This window comes from Amphiura filiformis, unplaced genomic scaffold (genome assembly GCF_039555335.1).
Source record: "Amphiura filiformis unplaced genomic scaffold, Afil_fr2py scaffold_40, whole genome shotgun sequence".
NCBI lineage: Eukaryota > Metazoa > Echinodermata > Ophiuroidea > Amphilepidida > Amphiuridae > Amphiura > Amphiura filiformis.
Window position 1 is genome coordinate 243,657 of NW_027305504.1, and position 23,844 is coordinate 267,500.

At 35.7% G+C, this 23,844-nt stretch overlaps 1 protein-coding gene across 1 annotated transcript in view; it reads left to right on the forward strand.

Moving 5' to 3' along the window:
* Nucleotides 1-9,587: 9,587 nt before the first annotated feature.
* The window catches only part of LOC140144109 (uncharacterized), a 27,657-nt gene continuing 13,400 nt past the window's right edge, over nt 9,588-23,844 (forward strand). The window contains exons 1-7 of the mRNA XM_072165942.1: nt 9,588-9,651; nt 10,768-10,887; nt 11,469-11,780; nt 12,894-13,022; nt 15,533-15,784; nt 18,445-18,558; nt 21,805-22,059. Coding sequence (XP_072022043.1) covers nt 9,588-9,651; nt 10,768-10,887; nt 11,469-11,780; nt 12,894-13,022; nt 15,533-15,784; nt 18,445-18,558; nt 21,805-22,059 — 1,246 coding nt within the window. The remainder of the gene's footprint in view (nt 9,652-10,767; nt 10,888-11,468; nt 11,781-12,893; nt 13,023-15,532; nt 15,785-18,444; nt 18,559-21,804; nt 22,060-23,844) is intronic.

The window sequence follows — 23,844 nt, forward strand, 5'->3', positions numbered from 1 at the left end:
GCTAACACTTCACTCTAAAACATTTTTTTTCATTACGTCAACAGATAACGCAATTCAATGTTTATAGCAAGGCAAATGTGGTAAATGTGTTGAAGCACAATTTTTGACCAAAATGTAGGTTTTAAAAGTCAAAACCTCAGGTGTTCCTTACAATATTTGTCAAATTTTATGTCATGAAATGAAAAACCACACTTATATTATCCATACACTAGCTTCATTTCAATGGCCAATTCTCTTTAAATTGCACATCTTAGTGCAAAAAGTTACTATTTCGGCCTGTTTTGTCATACGGTTGTAAATTAAATGAACTGTGACTTTGCTAAAGAGCGCTTACAAATTGATATGTTTTCCACATACCTACGTTACAATTGCTTTGGTGATATATTTTGTGACTGCAATGCTGCAATTTGGCGTTTTCGATACGTTTTAAGCTTACCATGAAATTAATGCTGATATCTGGACATGGTCCTTTTAGATAGATGTCGTATTCCTCTATGTGTATGAATGGCCAAGTGGACCAAAAAACGTGTAAGATTATACGTGTAACCTTACACGTGTAAGATGACATCTTACACGTGTAAGATTCCATCTTATGCGTGTAAGATTCCATCTTATGCGTGTAAGATCGCATCTTATACGTCTTGGAATCTAGCGGGATGCTTAAATTGACGAATCATATATAAAGAATGCATATTTAACCCCAAACAACCTATCATCTTACGCGTATTCATCTTCGACCAATGAAATCTCACCATAGCATTTCTTATACGCGTAAGAATTGCCTATTAGGGATGGACGGTATTTCGATTTGAATGGTACGACGAGTGTCGAATAATCTCAGCCTCGATATCGATCTGCACCGCAGTAGTTTTCGCAAACGTGATTATTTTACCACCGCCTCTTGAAATTGATATGAGTATTATTTGACCCAGATAACTGAAAAAGTAGCCAAAAGTGAGATAAAACGGATGTGACCATGCCGGACCAACAGTAGGAACAATTCCTGACAGAGATTCGTCATAAAATATTGGACATTGTAGCACCTATACAAATTAAGAAAATGCCTCGTTTATGATTTTGGTGACGAGCTCTCCTTATCCTCGGTACGCCGCCAATAATATCACATATCGTCCATCACTAAAATCCCAATCTTACACGTATAAGAAGTCGTGGGTGTTACACATCACAAAACGTCTTTACTTATTATTGGTTGAACTTTGTTACGCGAGATGATTGGTTGTTTGTGATTTCTTACTCTGTGATTCGTCAATTTAAATATCCCGCTTCATTCTTACACGTATAAGATGCAATCTTACGCGTATAAGATGCAACCTTACACGTGTAAGATGCAATTTACTTACACGTGTAAGATGCAATCTTACACGTGTAACCTTACACGTTAATCTTACGCGTTTTTTTGGACCACTTGGCCATTCATATATGTGGTCTCTTGACGGTATAATTACTTTGAACTCATTGTGACAACGTCCAAATTTTCGTCTGGAAACAGGGTTCCTGGCTGACTTCAGAACAGCTGTAGTCTTTGGTGCCGTATCAATATCTCATAAAAGAGAGCAGGACTATAGCAAGTGTGTTTATATTTCCCGCATGAAAGCTTGCGTCTATGTCTATATTATACTGCTTTGGATACGTTTATTGACAATTATTTTGATTTATACCAAGGATACACCAAACTGTTAATCTCGAACGTGTGCTGTGATTGGCACTTACATGAAGTATCTCTTTGTATAATGCCCTGCTATTCAGCAATGTCTGACCTTCTAGTATGGTTGATTGGGTACTGTGATCTGTTATAACGCATACAGCTTACGACTGAGTTGTTTAGGACCTGGTCAATACATAATCCTATAGGAACACAGCAGTTTGATAGTGGAGTGAAAGACCCATTATCGATAAGGCGCGGATATTAAATGCAAAAAGTACAGCCCCTTTGCGTGTATATCAGAAATATATAAATAATAGAATGTTTGGAATTTTGTAACTAAAATACTAACTGGATCTGCATCATGTATTTGTTTATTTGTTTATTTATTTACTGACTTATTTATTTCTTTGGTAGATTAGTAAGTATTTAGTAATATTCCATGATTCATCGGTTTATTATTAATTGAAAACTTGATTGATCGATTGATAGCCATTTCACATATTCCTAGTTTCTATGGAACGTCTATTTGAATAGCATCGTACATTAGATAAATATCAGTATTGATTTATTCTATTCAGCAATATCAAGGATTATATTAAACTTCTCACAGCTGCACAGCTAATAATTAGTTGGCTTAGTGTTCATACACTGTTACAATGGGGAGGTTCCAGGTTCGATTCCCAGCTGTGCCTATCTTTTCAATGCTAGGAAATAATTGCACTTTCTGAACTGCAAACTTATTTGGCGCACGATCTGAGCTAGTCTTTTTCTGATAGCTGTGTCTCTTACAGGTACCGTACACTCCCTCTGGAATCTAACCCAGGTTCCTGCCTTCTATACATCCCATATAGATTTACATTTTACAGCCAGTTATACGATAAATTAAGTAATTAACACACAGGAAACAAGAGGCAAACATTTTGAATCTTTGTTGTTGTTGTTTTTAATTTGAAAGGGAATGATGTGAACGTATTTATTCGTTTATAATTTATATGTCATTGATGATGAGAGTGCCATCCTCATCCATCTAAAGCAGAGATTGGCAATGAAAAACAGCACATTTTTAATTTTCAGAGCGCACTATTAAAATCATTTACAATAATCTAATTTGCGACCTATTTTGGTTGAATTAATTTTGAAAATTTAATTTAATTTTGACACTTTAATGATGCATAAAAATAGAAGAGGGCATCTAAAGCAGAGATAAGCAATGAAAAACTGCACATTTTTAATTTTCAGAGCGCACTATTAAAATCATTTACAATGATCTAATTTGCTACCTATTTTGTTTGAATTAATTTTGTAAATTTAATTTAATTTTGAAACTTTAATGATGCATAAAATGGAAGTCGTTCCTCATTTTATCATCGTAACTAAATTCAATAGTGAAATTCAAACGCCTACATGTAACATGTGTAATGAACTTAATTCTTAACTATACAGAATTTACTTTACGGTTCATTGGATCAATGGAAATTTTTATGCTTCAAGTAATCAAGTAATCATGTAAACCATGTAAAAATAATGCATACATAATCCCAGTTATGAATCATTCCTTGTCAACAATTTATACATTATTTGTCCGTTTAATTTTCCATATAAGATGTTTGACATTGAAATAAGAAAACTTGTGATTACATGCCACGTACACTCGAACGTACAGGACTTTTGTTAATATACGATTTCTGTCAAATTGTAAGTTAATTATTCTTTGCCAAAAGTTATATATTGTTTTTGGCCTTATTAGAAAGTTTTTTGGTCAATTTAAGATAAACTAATGAATAAACACAATGGGGACCGATTGCTCGCTACAAGAAAGAAAGAACAGTTAACAAACCCAAAGTGTTACAATTGAACAAGACAACAAATAAACACAAATCCCGGAATGCAAGGGAATGTTCCGGCATGGGATTTGAACCCACGACTTTCCGATCACTAGACGGACGCTCAATCCATTAGGTCACCAGCTCCCACTGATAAACGGTTGTTAAAACTACTCACGTACAGGAGATCATTGCTGATGCTTTAATAATCGTTTCCCAAGCATACGAGTCGTAATACAAGTACAAGTTAGGTAGGGAAGGAGGATATGCATCCTGCACAAGAACAAATAAACACAATGGGGATCGATTGCTCGCTACAAGAGGAAACTGAATATAATTAATAAGAAAGAAAGAACAGTTAACAAACCCAAAGTGTTACAATTAACAAGACAACAAATAAACACATATTCCGACCCGCACACAACACAACCCAACTTGAAAAAAGGGGAAGGGTAGCCTAATGGATAGAGCGTCCGTCTAGTGATTGGAAGGTCGTGGGTTCGAATCTTATACCGGCACATTCCTTTGTTGGGTTGTGTGCCGGCCGGGATTTGTGTTTATTTGTTGTCTTGTTTAAAAAGGTGTAACTCAAAATTTTGCTCATTTCAACCAGGTCAACACCAAATTCGATCGTTTTTATTGCTTCATAAATGACTGAGTGAGCCTAAAGCGCGCTTCAGACTTTGAGTATTGTACGTACAATATTGTATGTATTAATATGTATGTTATTTATTATTGCCATTCTTTATTTCAGTAATGTTTAAGTTCTAACGAATGTTTGATGACGAAAAATCGATAATATGTTGCATACAATATCTAGCAGAAATATATTATCGATTTTACGTCATCAAACATTCGTTAGAACTTAAACATTACTGGAAATAGAATGGCAATAGATTAAATAACGTACATATTGTACATACAATATTGTACGTACAATAAAAAGTCTGTATACTGCTTTATATCTGTTGACTAGAGATCTGATAAACCGTGACACTACACAACAATATTGCATTCATTGTTGTGTTATTGAATATGTTTTGACACGTCATCCATGAAATTAATTTCTGAAGTGTATTGTATTTCCTTCCGTTTGACCTTTGAAAGAACAGATCATGTTTAATGCTATAATTGGCTGTTCCATTTAATTTACATACTCCCTCTGAAAAAAATGGCTGTTCCATCCGCTGGGAAATCAACATTTCCTTGTGGACTTACTCCATGCATTGATCCTGATTTGCATTGTCGTATAGAGTTATTTTTTGTACACAACAAGGATGTTACTATTTATTGTTTAACTAAATGAAGCATACTTTTGCTTTTATCTTACTTTGTCCTTTATTAATTATAAATTAGGTGATTTAAGGGGTACTACACCCTCAATAAATTGTGTCTATTTTTAGTATTTTTCTCAAAACTAATAACACAGTGGTAACAAAAGTTATGTATATTATAGGGCAAGGAATCTAATTACCACACTGGCATTTCAGTGACCCAAGACAAGTGGTTCGTTATTTATGATAAGAAAAGAGGTACCGCTCGAATGTACCTCATTCCATATCATATATACTGAACTGCTCGTCTTGAGTCACTGATATTTCAGTGTAGTAATTGGATTCCTTGCCCCAATGATATACATAACTTTTTTTACCAGTGTGTTATTAATTTTTGAGAAAAATGCAAAAATAGTCACAAATTTACCACAGGGGTGTAGTACCCCCTTAATTAATATAATTCTTTGTTTCAGCGACCCTGGGGTAAACAGACAAAAAAAACATTGGGTCAAAATCCTTCAATGTCTGTGAAAATTGAACAAAAAGTACCCAAATACCTACATTTTATATCTCCCTGTGTTATAGACAAATTTTATACGTCACATTCAAAATCATTTAAAATGACTTATAAATTGCCTTATGCTATAATGGGGTCTTTTACATTTGTATTGTGTAAATGCCTTTGGCTTCCAGGTTAGTTTCTCGGAGCTGGTGAGGTGTATTGGGGTGTAACTTGGTAGGGTGGTGGTAAGTGGCTGCCTTAAGACTTCATGCAATTTTTTTTTTTTTTTTTGCAAATTAGGTAGCTAATTTGCATATTTAACTTAAAAATTGTTTTGGGTTTTTTTTTATTTTGCCATTTTGAAGAACTGGTGAGGCGTATAGGGATGTAACTTGATGGGGTTGTGGTAAGCGGCAGTCGTAAGATCAGATGCGATTTTTGTCGCAAGATATGCAAATTAGTCACCACATTTGCCTGTTTTTTTATTTGTCAAAATGCTTTTGGCCATTTTTCGGAACTGGTGAGGTATATAGAAATGTAATTTGGTGGGGTGATGGTTAAGAGCAGTTTTAAGATCAGATGCTATTTTTGTCACAAAATATGCAAATCAGCCACCTCATTTCCTTTTTATTCTATTTTTAAAAACGCTTTTTGCCATTTTGAATATTTTTTATTTTTAAAAAGGTTTTTTGCCATTTTTTGGAACTGGTGAGGCGTATAGAAATTTAATTTGGTGGGATGGTGCAGGAGCAGTCTTAAGATCCCATGTGATTTTTGTCGCAAAAATATGCAAATTAGCTACCTCCTTTTTTTTATTTTTAAAAACGTTTTTAGCTAGAATAGAAGGCTGACGCTGCGCCAAAACACATATGTAAGTGTATAATTATTTAATGATAAATGAACTACCACTAAATGTTCCTGTCAGTGCTGCAGCGCAAAACTTCTCATGCAGTTCCATCTTTAACATTACATTCAAATAATAATTACGTTGTAAATTGAACTGACACCAATTTTTTTTTTTTTTCAGGAATATCTTGTTTCAGTAATTACATTTAGGCTTCACGGTTTTGTGAACGCATGCGCTTTATAAAGAATATATGTGAACCCTTGCTGCATGAAAGACACCCTCTGCGATATCGACAGGTAGTCTGGTATTTAAGCAACTAATGGACATCAGTCAAAGTTCTCACAGGTAACCTGATCATACCCATGGTGGTGGTAGCAGCAGCAGAAGTATAGGGGTAGGTCCTCAAATGGTAATAATCATATGGTGGCGGCAGCGGTGATAGCCTCAGTAGCAGCAGCAAAGTGGTTGGCCCCTCTTGGGGGGGACATTATTTCATTAAAAAATATGATTGAAAATGGAGGAGTCAGTACCAATGTAAAAATAGTACAAAGTAATTTAATGAATATTTGGTAAAACGGTATACATTGTACTCACAATAATGGTTTAAGGTGGCTTTATCGGCTACGGTGTCATGCTCAGAACTCCTTGAAAATGATATAGGATGTGTGAATTGATGAGAAAACCTTACTTGCCAAGTTTTTGATTTTTGTCATCTCAAAATCCCATTGAATTACTACAGAGAAGGGCTTTTGGCACTGCCAATTTCTCAAAATAACCACATTTTTGAAAACAAAGATTTTATTAAAACTGAGTTTTCTCTCCTTTATAGCAGTTGTATATAAAAGTTTGACGCTGCCAATATATCACAGAATAATACAAACCAAGTTTATTTTCTAACCTAGTGTTACTTAAGTATATATTTAAAAGGAATGTTGGTACTTTTGTATGATTTTTTTATTTTTCCTAGAAACACTAAATTACCTAAATTCTAGAATTTTTTTAGCCAACATGGAAGGGTGCTATGGTTACCAAACTTTCAGGGATGGTAAATAGGATTAATATCTAAATTCTCTCGTCAGCTTTTTCCAATTAAGTGTTTCTATTTTAAGCTACAGTGTTTCTAACATTCCCTAAAATAGAAAATGGAAAAAAATTCAAAAAGTAAACACTGTATCCAAAACAAACTTAGATATTAAGCTTATTTACCATCCCTGAAAGTGTGGTAACCACAGCTCCTTCCTAAGTGGGCAAAAAAATCAAAACTGTCAAAATTAAGGAATTTTCAAAAATAAAGAAAAACATAAGAATTGTTACAATTTTATAAGACTCTTAAAAAGGTGGGGAAAATACTTTTCTTTGTTATGTTAAAGATTTAATATGAATAGACCTGATTGATCTGACACAGGAGCTATTTTTCTGCAAGGGTGTTGTATAAAGGATCTATGGTTACCAAACTTTCAGGGATGGTAAATAAGCTTAATATCTAAATTCTCTCGTCAGTTTTTTTGGATAAAGTGTTTACTTAATGGTTACCAAACTTTCAGGGATGATAAATAAACTTAATATCTAAATTATCCCCAGACACTGAAATAAAGAAACCCCTCACACCAATTTTTGGAAATCTTGTCAGTCATTCAGAAAGAACGCATAATTTATTCATGCAATGCTTTGAGAAAATTCATTGGAATCAGCCAACTAATATTTATTGATTTATGGTCAACTTTTTCGCTCGCAGTAATTACCTGACCGAGCCTCCCAAACAACTACTTCGAAAGCCAGTTGCGCTTATAAACCAAAAGTTCCCTTAACACATAAGGAACTATTTCGCCAGGATTGGATACTGGCGATGCACTATCTAACGATAGAGAAAATATAAAGACTCCATCTAACAATGGATAGAATATAAAGACTGCATCTAACGATGACAATATAAAAAGCCGCGGACTTACATATATCAAAAGAAATTAAATGGCTGACCCCTTTCTCATTTTCATATTATATTCATATTTAGATTACATGGTGGGCATCAGCAGAAACCAACACCAAATCTTCTAGTAGGCAACTACCCACGAAGATTCGGAAGACTAAATAGAACTTATTAATGTAATATATGTATAATTATGTACATTAAATTGTTCATTTTAGAAAATTGATCCAAAACATTGCCATGCTCTGAAAGCTTATGATATCGTATACATCACTAGGTTATGATGCCTACTCTAAATACAATAGGACAGCCTACTCTAGAATTCAACGCGATAACTAGCCGGCTGCGCAACCTCATAAAAACTTGATCACAATATTTCCTTTTTACTTATATTTTGTTGAACAAGAAAATTCTGAGGGCATAATACTTGGCCCCTGTCTAGCTACCCCATGCCAACCTGGTGTTGATTCTTTCCTTCCCGCTATATACAACATTCATCAACCAAAATACCGCCCAAGACTGAAATGGTATAAATTTTAACAATTTTACTAATGCTTCTGACCACACTATTTTTTAACGATATTTGGAAATTTATAACTGCGCCACAGCATAAAACGTGTTGCTAAATTAGAACTGAAATGATCTACTCACGCACTCTCAAACCTTAGTCATACTATTACGCACGGAAAGAACATCCGTATATTCTAACCCGAGGGCTCTCGACCAATTATGTTTTCCTTTCTCCTTCAACACTCAAAATGGTACAAATTAAAATCAATTTTACTAATGCTTCTGAGGCATAAGCAAACTTCACCACACTATTTCACTGAGAATGAATATTACAGCTGCGCAACAGAATAGAACATGTTGCTGAGATAGAAACTGTAGCTGAAGTGAACTACTCACACACGTACACCCATATAGTCATATTACTATGCAACACAAAGAAAAGTGACATCCAACATATTCTGATTTCATTTCATTCTTAATTACATTTTGACTTAAAGATGAAACCTTTATGTGATTTGTCTCACTCTTGTGATACTCATTTTGACGCCCTGTCCACTATTTTGATCAATTTTAACCCGATCAACCCTAACATAAAGGGAGTGGTGGGTGGGCAAAAATGTTACGTCCGATCTGAATGCTTGACTGACATAGAATGAACCTTAGCAGCGGCAAACAGCACTGAGGTCCTGCCCGCGAAATTATCAAGGCAATTTCAGCAACCGGGATAAATGTGAAACTATCACGTTTTTTATTCGACAGGCAAATTAAACTGCATTCTCTCGTCAGTTTTTTTTTTTTTTTGATAAAGTGTTTATGGCAAGCACAACCCGATGACCGTGCGTAAGCAGTTGAAGGACTGGTGGATCAAGCCTATGTGAATCATAAAGCGATATTTTATAGAATCGAGTTACTGGTGTGCTATCTTCTGAAGATGTTAGTCACGTTTTTATTCCAAAATTTGTTTCATTTTGTCAATTCAACTTTTCATAATATCTGTATCAAAGCGCATCTGTATGAGGTAATGTTTGATCGAACAAAATGTGTGTAGATCTAACTGAAAAAGTGGTGCCAGTTTATTATCCAATAATACAAAAAACAGAACGTAAGAAATAAAGAACAATAAGATAGGAAAGGGAAAGAAAGAAAATCACCGCAAAAATATAAAAGAAAGAAAAGAACAAAAAAAAAAAAAATAAGTACTGAAAACAGGTAGAAAGCAAACAAAATGTGCTGAGAGGGTAAAAATGAATTTAAAACAAAAGTTATGAAAACAGAAGGGAAAAATCTAACGAAAAAACAGGATGAAATTGAAAGAATGAAAAGTAAAAGTATGAAATTGCTGAAAAAAGACGGTGCAAAGAAACATGGTAGGCTATGAATATCAAAAAAGAATTTTAAAAGTAACCTTGCGAAGGAATGAAATGACGAGAACAGAAAGAAAGAAAACCTTAAAAATAAAATAGAAAGAAAGCGATATATGTTAAGTAAAAGTAAGAATGAATCCATGATATGAAAGTAAGATACAATGAAAAGTGAAAGAATGAAAAGTAAAAGTATGAAATTGCAGAAAAAACGGTACAAAGAAACGGCGTAGGCTAAGCCTATCAAAAAGTAACCTTACGAAGGAATGAAATGACGAGAAAAGAAAGAAAGAAAACCTTAAAATAGAAAGAAAACGATATATGTAAAGTTAAAGTAAGAATAAATCCATTATATGAAAGTAAGACACAAAGAAAATGGAGAAAAAGAATAAAGCAAAACGTCAGGAAGGGAAGTGAAACATAAATACAACGAAGTAGAGAGTGTTCATGCAAAAATTAAAAGATGAAAGAAGGCATGAATGTGGAACTAAGAAAAATTAAGTTTGAAATGAGAATGAATGAATGAATGAATGAATGAATGAATGAATGAATGAATGTATGAATGAATGAATGAATGAATGAATGAATGAATGAATGAATGAATGAATGAATGAATGAATGAATGAATGAATGAATGAATGAATGAATGAATGAATGAATGAATGAATGAATGAATGAGTTAAAGCAATCATGAAAGAAAAAAAGAAACCGACTGTAGTGAATCAACATGGAGTACATTTACACATTTTCTTCTTTTTATGTATACCTTGCTTTCCGTAAGGATTGAGCATGTGACAAAAGAAGAATGTATCTTTATCCCTCCACTTCTATTAATTGACTTGTAATATTCTTTTCAGTATTTGGTTTCATGCGATGCGCAGGAACAACGTTCGAGATTACTGAAACTACTGGTGTGGATTTAGATTTCAGTTTCTGTCTTTGCAAAGGACCTGTTAATCCCAGTGGTGCCAAATTTTGTAAGTATAATTATATCAATAATCTCTCTCTCTCCCTCTCTCTCTCTCTCTCGTCTCTCTCTCTCTCTCTCGTTTGAGTGAAAAAGGTGAAATCTGACAAAACTATAATATAGACCCACACGATGTGCCTTACAGAGGTGGGAAATATCTTTATTTAGCGAACTATAATTAGAAACGCAAAAAAAATCCGAAAAAAGCTCACGGACGAAGTTGTAAAAATCAAAAATCTTGCACTGAAATACATAATTTCAAGCCTAATTTTAACACCAAGATTTAGTTTTTCAAAAAAAGTAATCTAAGCACTAAAACAATTGCTTTATATTTGACCGAGAAAATGAATTTCATAACAAAAAGGTGTATCTCTGAATTGTGTTAATTTCAACACGTATCGATCGACTTATAGGCGCAACTTTGTTTTGCCTCATTTTTTTGCTCGAAAATAAATGGGGACATAATGTGATCAGTGAAAACTAACATTATGTGGAAAACAAATTTTTATCTTTTTTTTTTTTTTTTTTTGAAATCACACAATATTGATTTAGTAATCACGTTATATTCCTTTCTTGTTCATATAAACGCAGTTGTGACCATAGATCATGTCGGCGCTGACCCAACAGCAGCAGACGACTTTGACGAGGGAACAGAACCACTAAAAATACCAATCAACAATCTAGGCGGCAACAAGGCGAAATGTGCCGATAATATAATAACAATACTAGGAGATGCAGTTCCTGAAAATACCGAAACGTTCACATTAACTTTGTCTTTCGAAAGCTGTGCGGATAAGGATAACGTCCCATGCATGGTTGACACCGGATTCGACAAAATTACCGTTGATGTCGTGGACGATGACTCTCAACCTCCGGTTTTAGGTTCAGGCTGCGATTGTGCTTGTTAGTACCTTTTTATTTTATTTTTCAAATGCCGAATCCATATTAATCATATCTAATTTTGAATGTATGTAATATTGTATGTTCATGTATTAAAGGTCCCCTGAAGATGAAAAGTTTCTGTCTATAAAACTTTTCCAAATATTAAGTTTTTCTTAATATCTCAAAAACAGTTTAGATGGAGTTGGGCCCTTCTTCCACTCAGGTATTCAATTCATTATAGTTATTTTATTGACAGATATGTTGTTCTATAAACCAGACTCCAGCAAGTCGACATTATTGGCTATTCAAACTGGTTCAAATGTACCTCTTTTTGAACTCCCTTCATATTCTGCAAAGAGCCAACTAAATTGCTTTCACCTTTATACTCACACTCTATCAATAGACCATTCTGTCACATTCAGCTTATTTTAGAAATGGGAATTTCCAATTAACATAAGGCAATGCACTTAGATGAGTAATCTGGGAATTCCCAAGATTCATTTATAAACATTAACCTTTCTCATTACATCAATTCCTAGGGTTTTCCCAACATGATGTCATATTCACTTTACCTTATCGGGAATTCTCCTAATGGTGCAATACACTGAACATTGTAGAGAGCAATAATCAAAAATTATATATGATTCAATTTGTTTTGAACAACTTGATGAATGAGAAGGGATTCCCCACACAAGTCATCACTCATGAAATAACTCTAATTTTGCAAACAGTGCTAAATAATCCAATTTAAACTACTCAGGACACATCGCAGAGGGGAACATGTAAAAAAAATCAAATTTATCAAGGAATTAAATTTTAAATTTGGGGTGGTGAAAGTAATCCTCGATATGTAAAAACCAAGCTGAGGTCATATCCGTGGTCAAAGTTCAGCTGGTGGTCAAATTTTAAAATTTGTACGATTAGGCTTACACTTAGTGAAGAGAATTCTTGATATAAGGGGAACATGTCAAAAAAACAATCAGGTCATCCGAGGTCAAAGTTCATCTTAGGGTCAAATGCTCAGATGTCCAAAACGTTGTGATAATTCACTAGAATGTGTACAGATGCTCTAGTTATATTACATAAAAAGTTTAAACGTTTACTGATTCATCATATTGTTTTAATTCGTTCTAGCGCAAACTTGGTATATTTTGGATAGAGCGTCCTATGCTGTCACTGAACCTTCAACGGCCACGGGAACGAAAACATTGGAGATTACAATAATAAGAAAAGGTGTAACAACCCACAATGATGGATCAGTCGGTAAGCTTGATATTCAACACGGAAACACACTTCAACAATATCTTTAAAATTCTTTCAAAATGTTATTGTAAAATATTTTTGCAAACAATTTTCGCCAAATATATTTGCAATAGGTTATCAACAAATGTTTTGTAATGTTATGAAAACGTTTTATACCCTTTATGTGTCCTTTATATAACCCGATATTTAAACACTTTCTGACAAACTTTTACGAATGATGCCGAAATTCAAAGTTCGCAAAAGTTGAGGCAAATTGTTCGCCTATCTTAGAGGTTTCAGAAAAAGAATAGTTTGCACTATTTGCGATGTCTAGTTACACATGTAACACAGCAAAGATTTGAAAGATTATCTATCTTCTGAAAGTAAAAACTATTCTTTTCCTGAATCCCTTGATCTTGAGGCACAATTTGCATCCATTCTTACGAATATTGGAGCAACTTTAATTTTTCACCTCTGTACAGCATGCAAATTGATCTTGGATATGTTACATTTTTGTGGTCCTTATGCCCAGTCAAATAATTTCACATGCTTTTTAAGTTAATATTTGCCTCCTGTATGATCATGTAGGGGTTTTTGGTGGTCTTTTTAAGAGACACGGGTTTCAAATACAACTTGGCAGATAAGGCTTTTGAATTTAGCATACCCGAATTAACCCAAAATAATTTGGTTGCCAGCTTTTACGCGACCTTGCCGCTTGATGCTTAAATAAGCACATATTTCCAAAATAGAACCAGTCTATTATTCAGTTAGTGGTGTTTTAGATTGGACTTCAGACTATGTTCAGTTAGAACTTGTCACCCAAAAGGCTACAGTAATTATATAAGACTACGCCACAGTCGATGTTTGATAAACAAGAATATGTTTATTAATCAGGTGAACTCGTTACAATTAAAGCATTCAATTCTAGTAAAAATGGTCATAAAAAGTTTATAGGCCTATATAATTAGTGACAGTAAAAGTAAAGTATACGTAGGCCTATATTATTGAATGCAACATATCTTAATGGTATAATTATTGTTAGTGTGGCTGCTAGTGGGTATGACGTTGTTGTGATGCCCATAGTTTTGTTTTTGATGGATATTGCTTCTCAAGAACACCAACCTCAAAAATACGTTTACTGGACCTGTGTCAGCATTGAGGATTTTGAGAAATGGCGGGTCAAAGTTCATACAGGGGTCAAAATTCAAACTGCTCAAATGCTGTTGAAAAAGCTGATCTCCAAATGGTTCCTCTTATCTTGACAATCCAGAAAAAGTATACTTTTACCTATCTGTGACATTCCCTTCTGGGGGAGTAAGAGGGAGGAAAGGAAGAATAAATGAGAAAAAAAGAAGAAATTGTTGCGCCCCCCCCCCCTTAATTTTCAAACATAAACGTCATATACCGTTATATTTGGTATTAATGTATACCTATCCTCTATCCAGTGATACCAAAATAAGTACAAACATTCTCCACATAATGTCGCTATGATGTCATCATGCAAATTTGGGAAATTCTAGCAAAAGTATAAGCAAAGTTGATTTTCGGCTAAAAATTCTACAAAAATGCAATTTTCACCAAATTTTCTGCAAGGAAATGACTATTTCCAGTAAGTAAAAAGTCAGTAGCTCTTGAAATAATAAGAGCGAAATGAAAATCATTGGAGCCTCACCAACCCCCTCCCCCTCTATGGTCATCATTGATGGCCGGTCCTAACACTGGGTAAGTGGTGAAAATTGTATCACCAAAATGAGCGCAAAGGATGTATCTACGATTAGCTTAGACCGTTTGGGCGTAAACGCAAGCGATTTCTTATGACGGATAAAAACTCTTAGGGGGTACAACCCCCCCCTCCTCTTTGTAGCTCTAGTGTTAATTATAATTTGATGCAATAAGGTGATGACTTTATGTCCGTATAATGGCTCTTAGAATTAACAATCTTGTCGACCTGGAATTTCGGATGTACCGATGGCGAAAAACTTGGGTTTTTTTTTGTTTTTTGTTTTTGCTTTTTGATATATTAGCTTAATTTCGGGTGAAAATGAAATGGGATAGCGAGTGGCAGAAAATTGAGGAATAATGTAGGTAGTTATATGTCTATATTAACGTTCCATAATCAAGATATCGAAAATATAACAAAACATTTTTTGGCATGCAAGATTCTCCAAAAGGTTCCCCAAAACGGGCTTCTAAAATTTAATCGGTACTGAATTTGGTTCTGATAAATGGCGACATCATTTCTTTCATCGGTTTATAGCAATAAAACATGAACACGTTTTTGATCTTGTGAACATAATGCGTAAAAAGGATGTAAACGTAGGATAATCAAACGAATATGTATAAACTAACAAAAACAATGTAAAGCTCTATCCACATTCCATCCAACGCATCAACAGTTTTCTCACTGGAATATTTAATTGCTGAGAAAGCTTGGTTTTAGAGAACAGGTTTTATACGTCTTTTGTACTTTTTTTATACGTTTCTTGTAGTATCCTGAACTATTCGCATTTTATAAACTCGTTTTTATTCAGATCTTACAGTGGTGGCCTTGAGTGCATCAGAGACTGCGGATTATGTTAATTTTGGGACAGAGACAATAAACTTTGCGGCCACTGAATTCATGAAGACATTCGATATCACGATTAACAGCGACGACCTACATGAGAGCACAGAAGAATTTCTAATCTATCTTTCAAACCCTGGACCAACCGCAGCCACCAATCAAGAAGATCTTGGTGACCTGACAACAGCCGTGATATCGATTTATGACTATGACAGAATAGGTCAGCTTTTCATTTTGTCATCATTTTCTTACTTGTTAATAAAGTATCTCTTTCCGTACAAAATCATATTTGGCTCATATTAGCACCAAGCTCAAGCAAAGTGACTAAGCAAGTGAAGTAGGTAACGGGGCTACGCATCCTGCACAAGAACAAATAAACACGATAGGGGAACGATTGCTAGCTACAAGAGGAAACTGAAAATATAATCAATAAGAAAGGAAGAACAATTTGCCAACCCAAAGTGTTACAAAACAAATAAACAAAAATCCCGACCGGCACCCAGCCCAGCTTGAAAAAAAGATGCTCATGCATATCTCATCCCATTATCACATCCTAAACACACATTCCATAGCATTCCAGCATTCCCTATAGCCAATGCCTTCGCAAGAATATGCTCTGACTACAATGATGCTGAAAAGCACATTACAGACCTTAACGCACATATCACAATATACAACGTCAAAATCTTGAAAACGTACGCGTTCATATATTCAATGATTTGATATTAAAAAACCAGATATTTTCATATGGTAGTGATAGACGACGACAATATCTTATTAATGATAATGAACCATGTGATAATGACCGTAGCTATAGTGGGGGCACGAGTCAGTAGTAATAAATAGTATTTATTAGGAAAAATTCCGCACCCGTACATATATATTTCAACTACACAACCGGTATCGGGCCTCGCCCTTTTGGTGAAAATGCAATGCAGGATTGTAAAATACGAATATATATTTCGCAGGTTTTCTCCTATTTGTCTTTTTCCTCTGGTCGAGTGGTGATGCAGCCCTTCTTGGATTTCAGGACCACATACATCAAATGACCAGTAGCGTCATTGAGGGAGAGCGTGGCGCAATGGTTAGGGTACTTGCCTTTAGTGCATGAGGTCCCGGTTCAATTCCCGGCGGTGGCGATTTGCTGGGATATTGACTTGGAAAAAAAAAGTCTGAAATTAATTGGCAACTTCTGTAGATTAAATTCAGACTTCCGCTCTACCCATGGTTCATTTAGAATTGGGTAAATGAATCATGAAAGTACTCCGTCCTTCGGAGGGGACGTTAAGCCGTCGGTCCCGTGTGCAGAGAGCCATAACTGTACATGTATTTCGCAGCCAGTTTCGAAAAGAGTATGGTGTTAACCCCAAAATGTTCCCAATCCGTCCCATGTGTTCAAATGGACCCCAATGGAAATAATCTTCAATAGAGGCTTTCTTGGGTTATCCAGGGTTGTCAAAATCCGAACAAATCAAATCAAAGCGTAGCCAGCGGGGGCAGGGGGGTAGACTGCCCCCTAACAAAAAATGAAAGACAAAAGTGCCCCTCTAACCAAAGGGCAAATGAAAAGAAAAAGGGCGAGGAGCCCCTTTTCCATCAAAATTTACCCCGACCATGGGCCAAAATACTCATTTTTGCGCACATTGTCACAATAAAGCCATTTTCATCACGATCATGGGCAAAAATATGGTCACATTCAAGAATTTTGCGCGCTACGCGCACGCACGCACAACGTCCCAATAAAACCTTTTTGGGGAAGCCTGAAGACGTGTACAATATCTCTAAAAACAAATATTGCATGTTGTAACTGCAATTAGCTGTGCCCTGAAATTTTATTTTGCCCCCCCCACCTAAAAAAAACTGGCTACGCCCCTGCAAATGACACAATCAAATTATCCTTTGAAAGTTCCAGATGGTAAAACCACAACCACCCTTTTAATAACACATGTTCTGAGATCCGTCACCACAATACCAAGAGGGAAGAGCTTGCCATATGTTAAAACATTTTAACTCGAAAAACCATAGTGCCAACGATCTTGTTCTCATGTTCATCGAACAAATACACAAACAGAAGAACTCAAACATTTTGAAGAGCGAATCATTTTGGATCACCAAACTATACGCTATAGTCCATGGCATAAATGCTCTTGAATACCTTTGTCGCATTCACTCAATTTCATATGAAATTCGATGCAATATGTAGGGAAGACAAGTACGTCTCTCTACACGCGTTTTTCTAATTATAAATATATTTCAGGTCCCCATACCCCCTATACCCTCAATTTCTTAATAGAGCATGATAGCACCATGAGCGCTATTAAGTCCGATGAATACTCCACTTCGCCACTTAAAAATTAATTCGCAGCTTCGCGCGAAGGCATTCATGTATGCTTCATCAAAATATCGCCGAGTATAGCGAAGAATTGTTGCCCGCTCTATGCTTTCATATAGAAACTTCGCTGGCCTACCCCCCAAAAGTTGAACCAAGTCCAACTCTCCGCGAAGCGAAGACACCTGAAGTCGTAACATTTCAGCTCAAATTACTTCGCGGCCTGCGAAATCGCGGTCGCGAAGTGGAGTATACATCGGACTTCTGAGATAATATAATAGCGCAAATAGCGCTAATATCACCTCTGAGCGTCAAAATTGAAAAAAAAAAGTATGGAGCATTTATATTGCGGTCCCACTTGTAGTCGTCGTATGGGTGTTGCTGGTCTCGGGCCTGTCAGCCCCGCGGTCTTGATGTTTTTTCTCTTGACACTCGACCCCAGTATCAAGAATTGTTCTTCATACAACTTTCGATACATCAAATGAGAATAGTCTTTTCTTCAGTTCTTTCTTTTCTTTTCTTTTCTTTCCCTTTCTTAATCTACTACTTAGGCACATGGTATTATCTAGGATGCGCTGAGTATACTGTCACAGAGTCTGACACAACGATAGACATTGTAGTGAAAAGGAGAGGGGATACTGTCAGCGCTACCACTGGATTTGTTGGTAAGTTTGTAGGACACGGTGTATGTAGTCATTTTCGAATTAGACATTTTTCTTGCTACATTAGTGAAACCAATGTTGTTGTTTTCTCCTGACACATTAAAATTACAAAACTAGGGTTGGTACAAATTTTTCACAGCGATCAATGGTTATTTAACGCAAACATTGTGGCATGTAAAACCCGCCATTATCTTCGCGCTAATACAAGTTTCGAGGGTCATTCAAAAAGTTCTACCTCCATCCTAACATCTCGGCTTGATACCGACATAGCTGACATAGCAAGGAAAAATATTGAAAATTATGTAAAATGACAAAAAAAATCTGCACATCTTCAACAAAAACTGTTGTTTTTTAGCAAAGAAAGAAAAGACAAAATTAGATAAGAACTGTTTTTCTTAAAAATGCCCAAAAGACAATTATCCAAAAATTGTCTGTATTGGGAAAAGGCTAACTGGAAGCATATTAAACTTGCTATGTAAATGGTACCTTGGTAATTAAACACCAAGGAAACTTTGAAAATAGCAAGTGACAAAGAGTGTTTGAATGTCTTTATTTTTAATTTTCACTTGTCAGACAGAACTTAAAAGTCATTTCGTACAGCTAATGGACTCCAAGCAGTTTCTCATGCTCTGAAAGACCATTAGATATAACAGTAGAAATTGGATGCTGGGATAAGTTTTTGGAGATAAAATGCATTTTTATAACTGTGTCGTAAGGGATATACACACATATTTTCATTTAAATATTTTACGACTTTTTACCGTTTCCGGTATATCAAATCTTATTATGGTTCTGAGGTCACCTACACAAATCTGGAAAAGGTATCAATAAACTTTTGCAACTAAGTATAGGTGACATTCTAATGTATAAGTATAAGTTTAAAGAAGTTACCATTTACAGAACCAAAGTTATAAAAGAGGTAGAAACGTTTTGAATGACCCTCGTTCTACAGCCTTTTAATTTGTATTGCATCTCAGTGGTTTCTTCTTTCTTCTTCTGTCAATCTGCTTCTTCTCCCACAAGCAACATCGCACAGTGACGTCACTTGCATTTATGTGCATTGTTGAATTTGTTGTTAGGCTGTGCCTTTGAGGTGTTCACAGTTTTGGGGTCAAATGTCATTAAGGGGTAACTACTTTCGGTTTACGACCAAAATTTTTGACACCAAAAGTGCATGTTCTTCTATAAATAACATAGCAAAGTGACGCCACTTGCACACATGCATTGACATTTGCCAGTGTCTATGGGTCACTATGCGGTCACTTCCGGTCTAAAATCAAATACCTTTAACAATTCTTATTAGCCAAGTAAAACATACCACAGTGACGGTATGTTCACACATGAAATGTTACTAACAATATTTATTGTATATGTGGTATTTTTATTTGGGGTCAGAGGTCATTAAGGGGTCACTTCCGGTCAAAAAACAAACAAACTAGCGTCAACATTTTTTGTTAGCCAGGAAAAACATAGCAGAGAGCCGGTATGTTCACACATGAATTGTGTTACGCAGTGTATATGTGGTATTTTTATTTGGGGTCAAAGGTCATTAAGGGATCACTTCCGGTCCGAGACCTTAAAATTACATCTTCGGCCACAAACTACATAGATGAGTGACTCTGATTGCACACATGAATTGACATTAGCCACTGTCTCTAGGATGTTCACAGATTTGAGGTCAAAGGTCATTAGGGGCTGTGCAATAATTATGAGCCCCCCAGGGTGGTAAAATTTCAAACGGCTCGCCAAAAATCGCTTGCCCCCCCCCTCGGCCCGCCAACAATTCTTTGCCCCCCCCCCCTTGTACATGCCAAATTTTTGGGATCCCAATTTCCAAACCGTAAATGGTCTATACATGTTGCGAGCGCAGCGAGCAGGAAATTTTGCATATTTAAGCGTTTCCGTACTGTTTTCCTAGGCCTTTTTAGCGCGTTTTATTTAAAAGGAGCCCCATGAATGTGTGCCAAAAATCGCTTGCCCCCCCCTCGGATCCAAAAAATTGCTTGGCTTCCAAAAATTTCTTGCCCCCCCCCCCCAATTTTACCCTCCCCCAGGGCTCATAATTATTGCACAGCCCCTTGTTTTGTGTTTTCTTTTAGAATACTGGTGCTGTTATATGCTTAGATTCTATAATAATAATTATTATTTTCTTTATTCCTTCCTTTCTTTTCCTTTCTCTGCACTTATTCTTTCTTATGCCTACATTTAAGCAGTGACGTAGATTTCTTTTTGACATGGAGTCAAGTACAGTGAACCTTATGGTACAAATGCGCGCGAAAAACTTAAACATATGCCTTTTGAAACTAAACTGGTGAAATAGACAAAAGGTGAATGAATTCGCGCGAAGCGCTAAAAAATTGGCATTTTGTGGCTAAAATGGCCAAATATGAGGTTAATTTCGACAGAAACCCATACACTGGCGTCAATATTGGGGGAGGATGATTAAATATTGGGAGGATTTACCCCCCACCCCAACCAGGATCTACGCCTATGTAATTTTGAGCCCGGTGACTCCATCGCTCTCTTCTTTTCCCCTCTTCCTTTCTTTTTCTTGTTGTCTTCCTCCCCTCCCCTATAATCTCGATCACCCATCCGCTTCTCCTCTTTTCACCTCTCGAATCCTCCTTCACTACCTCAATTGGCCCTGGCTTTTAAAATGGATATTCGTGATATTAAGAAATCCATTTGATTTTATTGAACAGGCCTATCAACATATAGCTGCGAAGTAGTTAATTATAGAAAGTGACACAGATAGACCTATATACATATTAATAGCAGCCATGGCACGTTGTTACGGGTAATCGATCAGCAACTCTATTGAATTTATTTAAATGAGGCGCCTAAATAAAGGTGGGTGGTAAATAATTGTACATCGACGGTAAAGTGTGCTTTTGTGTGCTAGCGAAGCCTCAGTCACACATGGGTTGTATGGGAACAAGAGGTACTTTTCGTTCTAGTAGGCGCTTTCATGCGACTTTCGTTTGATCACTTATTGACTGTAGCCTGCTAGGTAAAGCGTTAATACGCTGTCCGGTTAGCTTACCGATTTAATGGCGGAAGCCCTTTGTCCTGAACAAAGGGTACTTTTCGATGAATAGCTTGGCGGAAAATCAAATCAGCATCAAAGGAACAAAGCATTACGTAATCTATTTCCCCTCCTTTCTATATCTAACCTCCTTGCTGAATCCAGCTTAAGTTACGTTTATATTATTTATTCATGACAGACTAAGATTTTGCTCAATTCTACAGAACTATCGACAACAGACATAACGGCACTATCAACGAGTGATAATATTGATTACACGGCCTTAACTTCAGTGCCTGTCATCTTTGAAGAAGATGCCACATGTTCCACGCCAATAACACTGACAATCACGGATGACATGAGCGAGGAACCGTTAGAACACCTTGAAATTGCGCTTACGTTGACTGCCATTGCTGACAGAAGTGAACTGGCTGATCTAAACAAGGCATTTGTTACAATCATTGATGACGATTCTAAAGGTATGGTTATAACAGTAAATAAATTACCATCGTCATCCAGGCCCGTAGCGAGGAATTATTTGGGGATGGGGCCGTGGTACGACACAAAATATTGGGTGGATTCGGGGAGGATTTGGGGAACATATGCGTGATCTTGGGGTCAATTTTGGTTGAGTTGGGGCTAATTTCAGGTATGCTGGTGTATTTTGTGCGGATTTAAGGGGGTTATTCTTAATCTTGACCATTACCAGAAAGAATGTGTTGATTTGCTATCATGCCTATCGGCAAATGATCGGGGTCTCAACATTTTTTATTTTCTCACCCTTCATCTAATACAGAATGGTATGATTATGTGTAGAAACCGATATGTAGGTCTAATGAGTATAATGTCCCAGCAAACACAAAAACGTTTTAAAAACGCTTTTAATAAGTTATATTTTTGCTTTTGGTTTAGGTAAAAACGTTTTAATAACCTTGAAATGTCGGGTTGTATAAAGGTCATGATGACGTTTTAAAACGTTTTGTATGAAAACACACTACAACAATATTTGTAAATGTTTTCAAAAATGTTATTGTAAACTATTTTTGCAAACATTTTTGCCAAATATTGTGTCAATACTTAAATAACATTATGTTAAAATATTTGAACCCAGCAAGCACAGAAATGTTCTTAAAATGTTTTTTTCAAAACCTTTTGATAACATTTAAATGTCGGGTTATATAAAGGTCATGAAAACGTTTTTAAAACATTATTGAAAATATTTTGGGCAACCATTTTTCGCAAAATATTTTTTCAACCCCTAAATAACATTCTGTTTAGAATGTTTTGTATCAAGATATGATGTGTTTGGAATGTTATTAAAACGTTTTTATACCCTTTATATAACCCGACATTTAAACGTTTTCGGTAAAACATTTTTGTTTGCTGAGCAGTAGATTATCAGAAAAAGTTTTTAAGGTTATGAAAACGTTTTATATTCTTAATATACCCTTTATATAACCCGACATTTAAATGTTTTCTGACAACCTTTTATAACCTTTTTGCGAATGATGTCGAAAACGTTTTGTGTTTGCTGGGGTGGTTTTTCTGACAATCTGTGCCAATTAAGCGACCCAGGTAAACATTTTCATTACTTTATGTTAAGTAAAATCAATTCAGTTAAGTTTGAATAATGTTAAGTAAAATCAATTAAGTTGAATTAATTAGTACCAAAGAACTTTTTTCCGTAAAAAATCGTTTCTTGAAGGATAAATTCACAAAAGGTCCATTTCGTTGGGAAAACGTTCTCATCAACATGAAAGAAACATTCACAAAAGGTCAACTTTTCAGCTCCCCCTCCCCTCATAAATACGGCCCCGCTCCTATTAGTAAAATTTTGTATAATAGTGGCTATAAAAGAGTATGACAGTACGGTATATGAATTACAAAAGGCGCTATATGTCCACTTTTTCTTTTTCCACTCAAATTTGAGTTATTGGTACCAATGTGTAGTGTTTATACATCAGTATTTTCATGGAATCTAAATACTTTTTCTCCAAAAGGCGCTCAATCCCATTACATGGTATATGCCAGGAATTTTACTTTTTTCCCAAAAGGCTCCAGTCTCAGTTTTGTATTTCAAAAGGTGCTAAATCCAACTGACCAATCACTGTGCTCAGTATACCGTTACAGACGAGATTTCATCTCGTTCATCAGCCATTTCATGATTATCAACTTACGACATGGATAGTAGTAATGGTAGTGGATATGAACAAGTTCAATTTAATGTGAATTCCAAGAGGAGGAAGTGATCGCCAACGCATTGG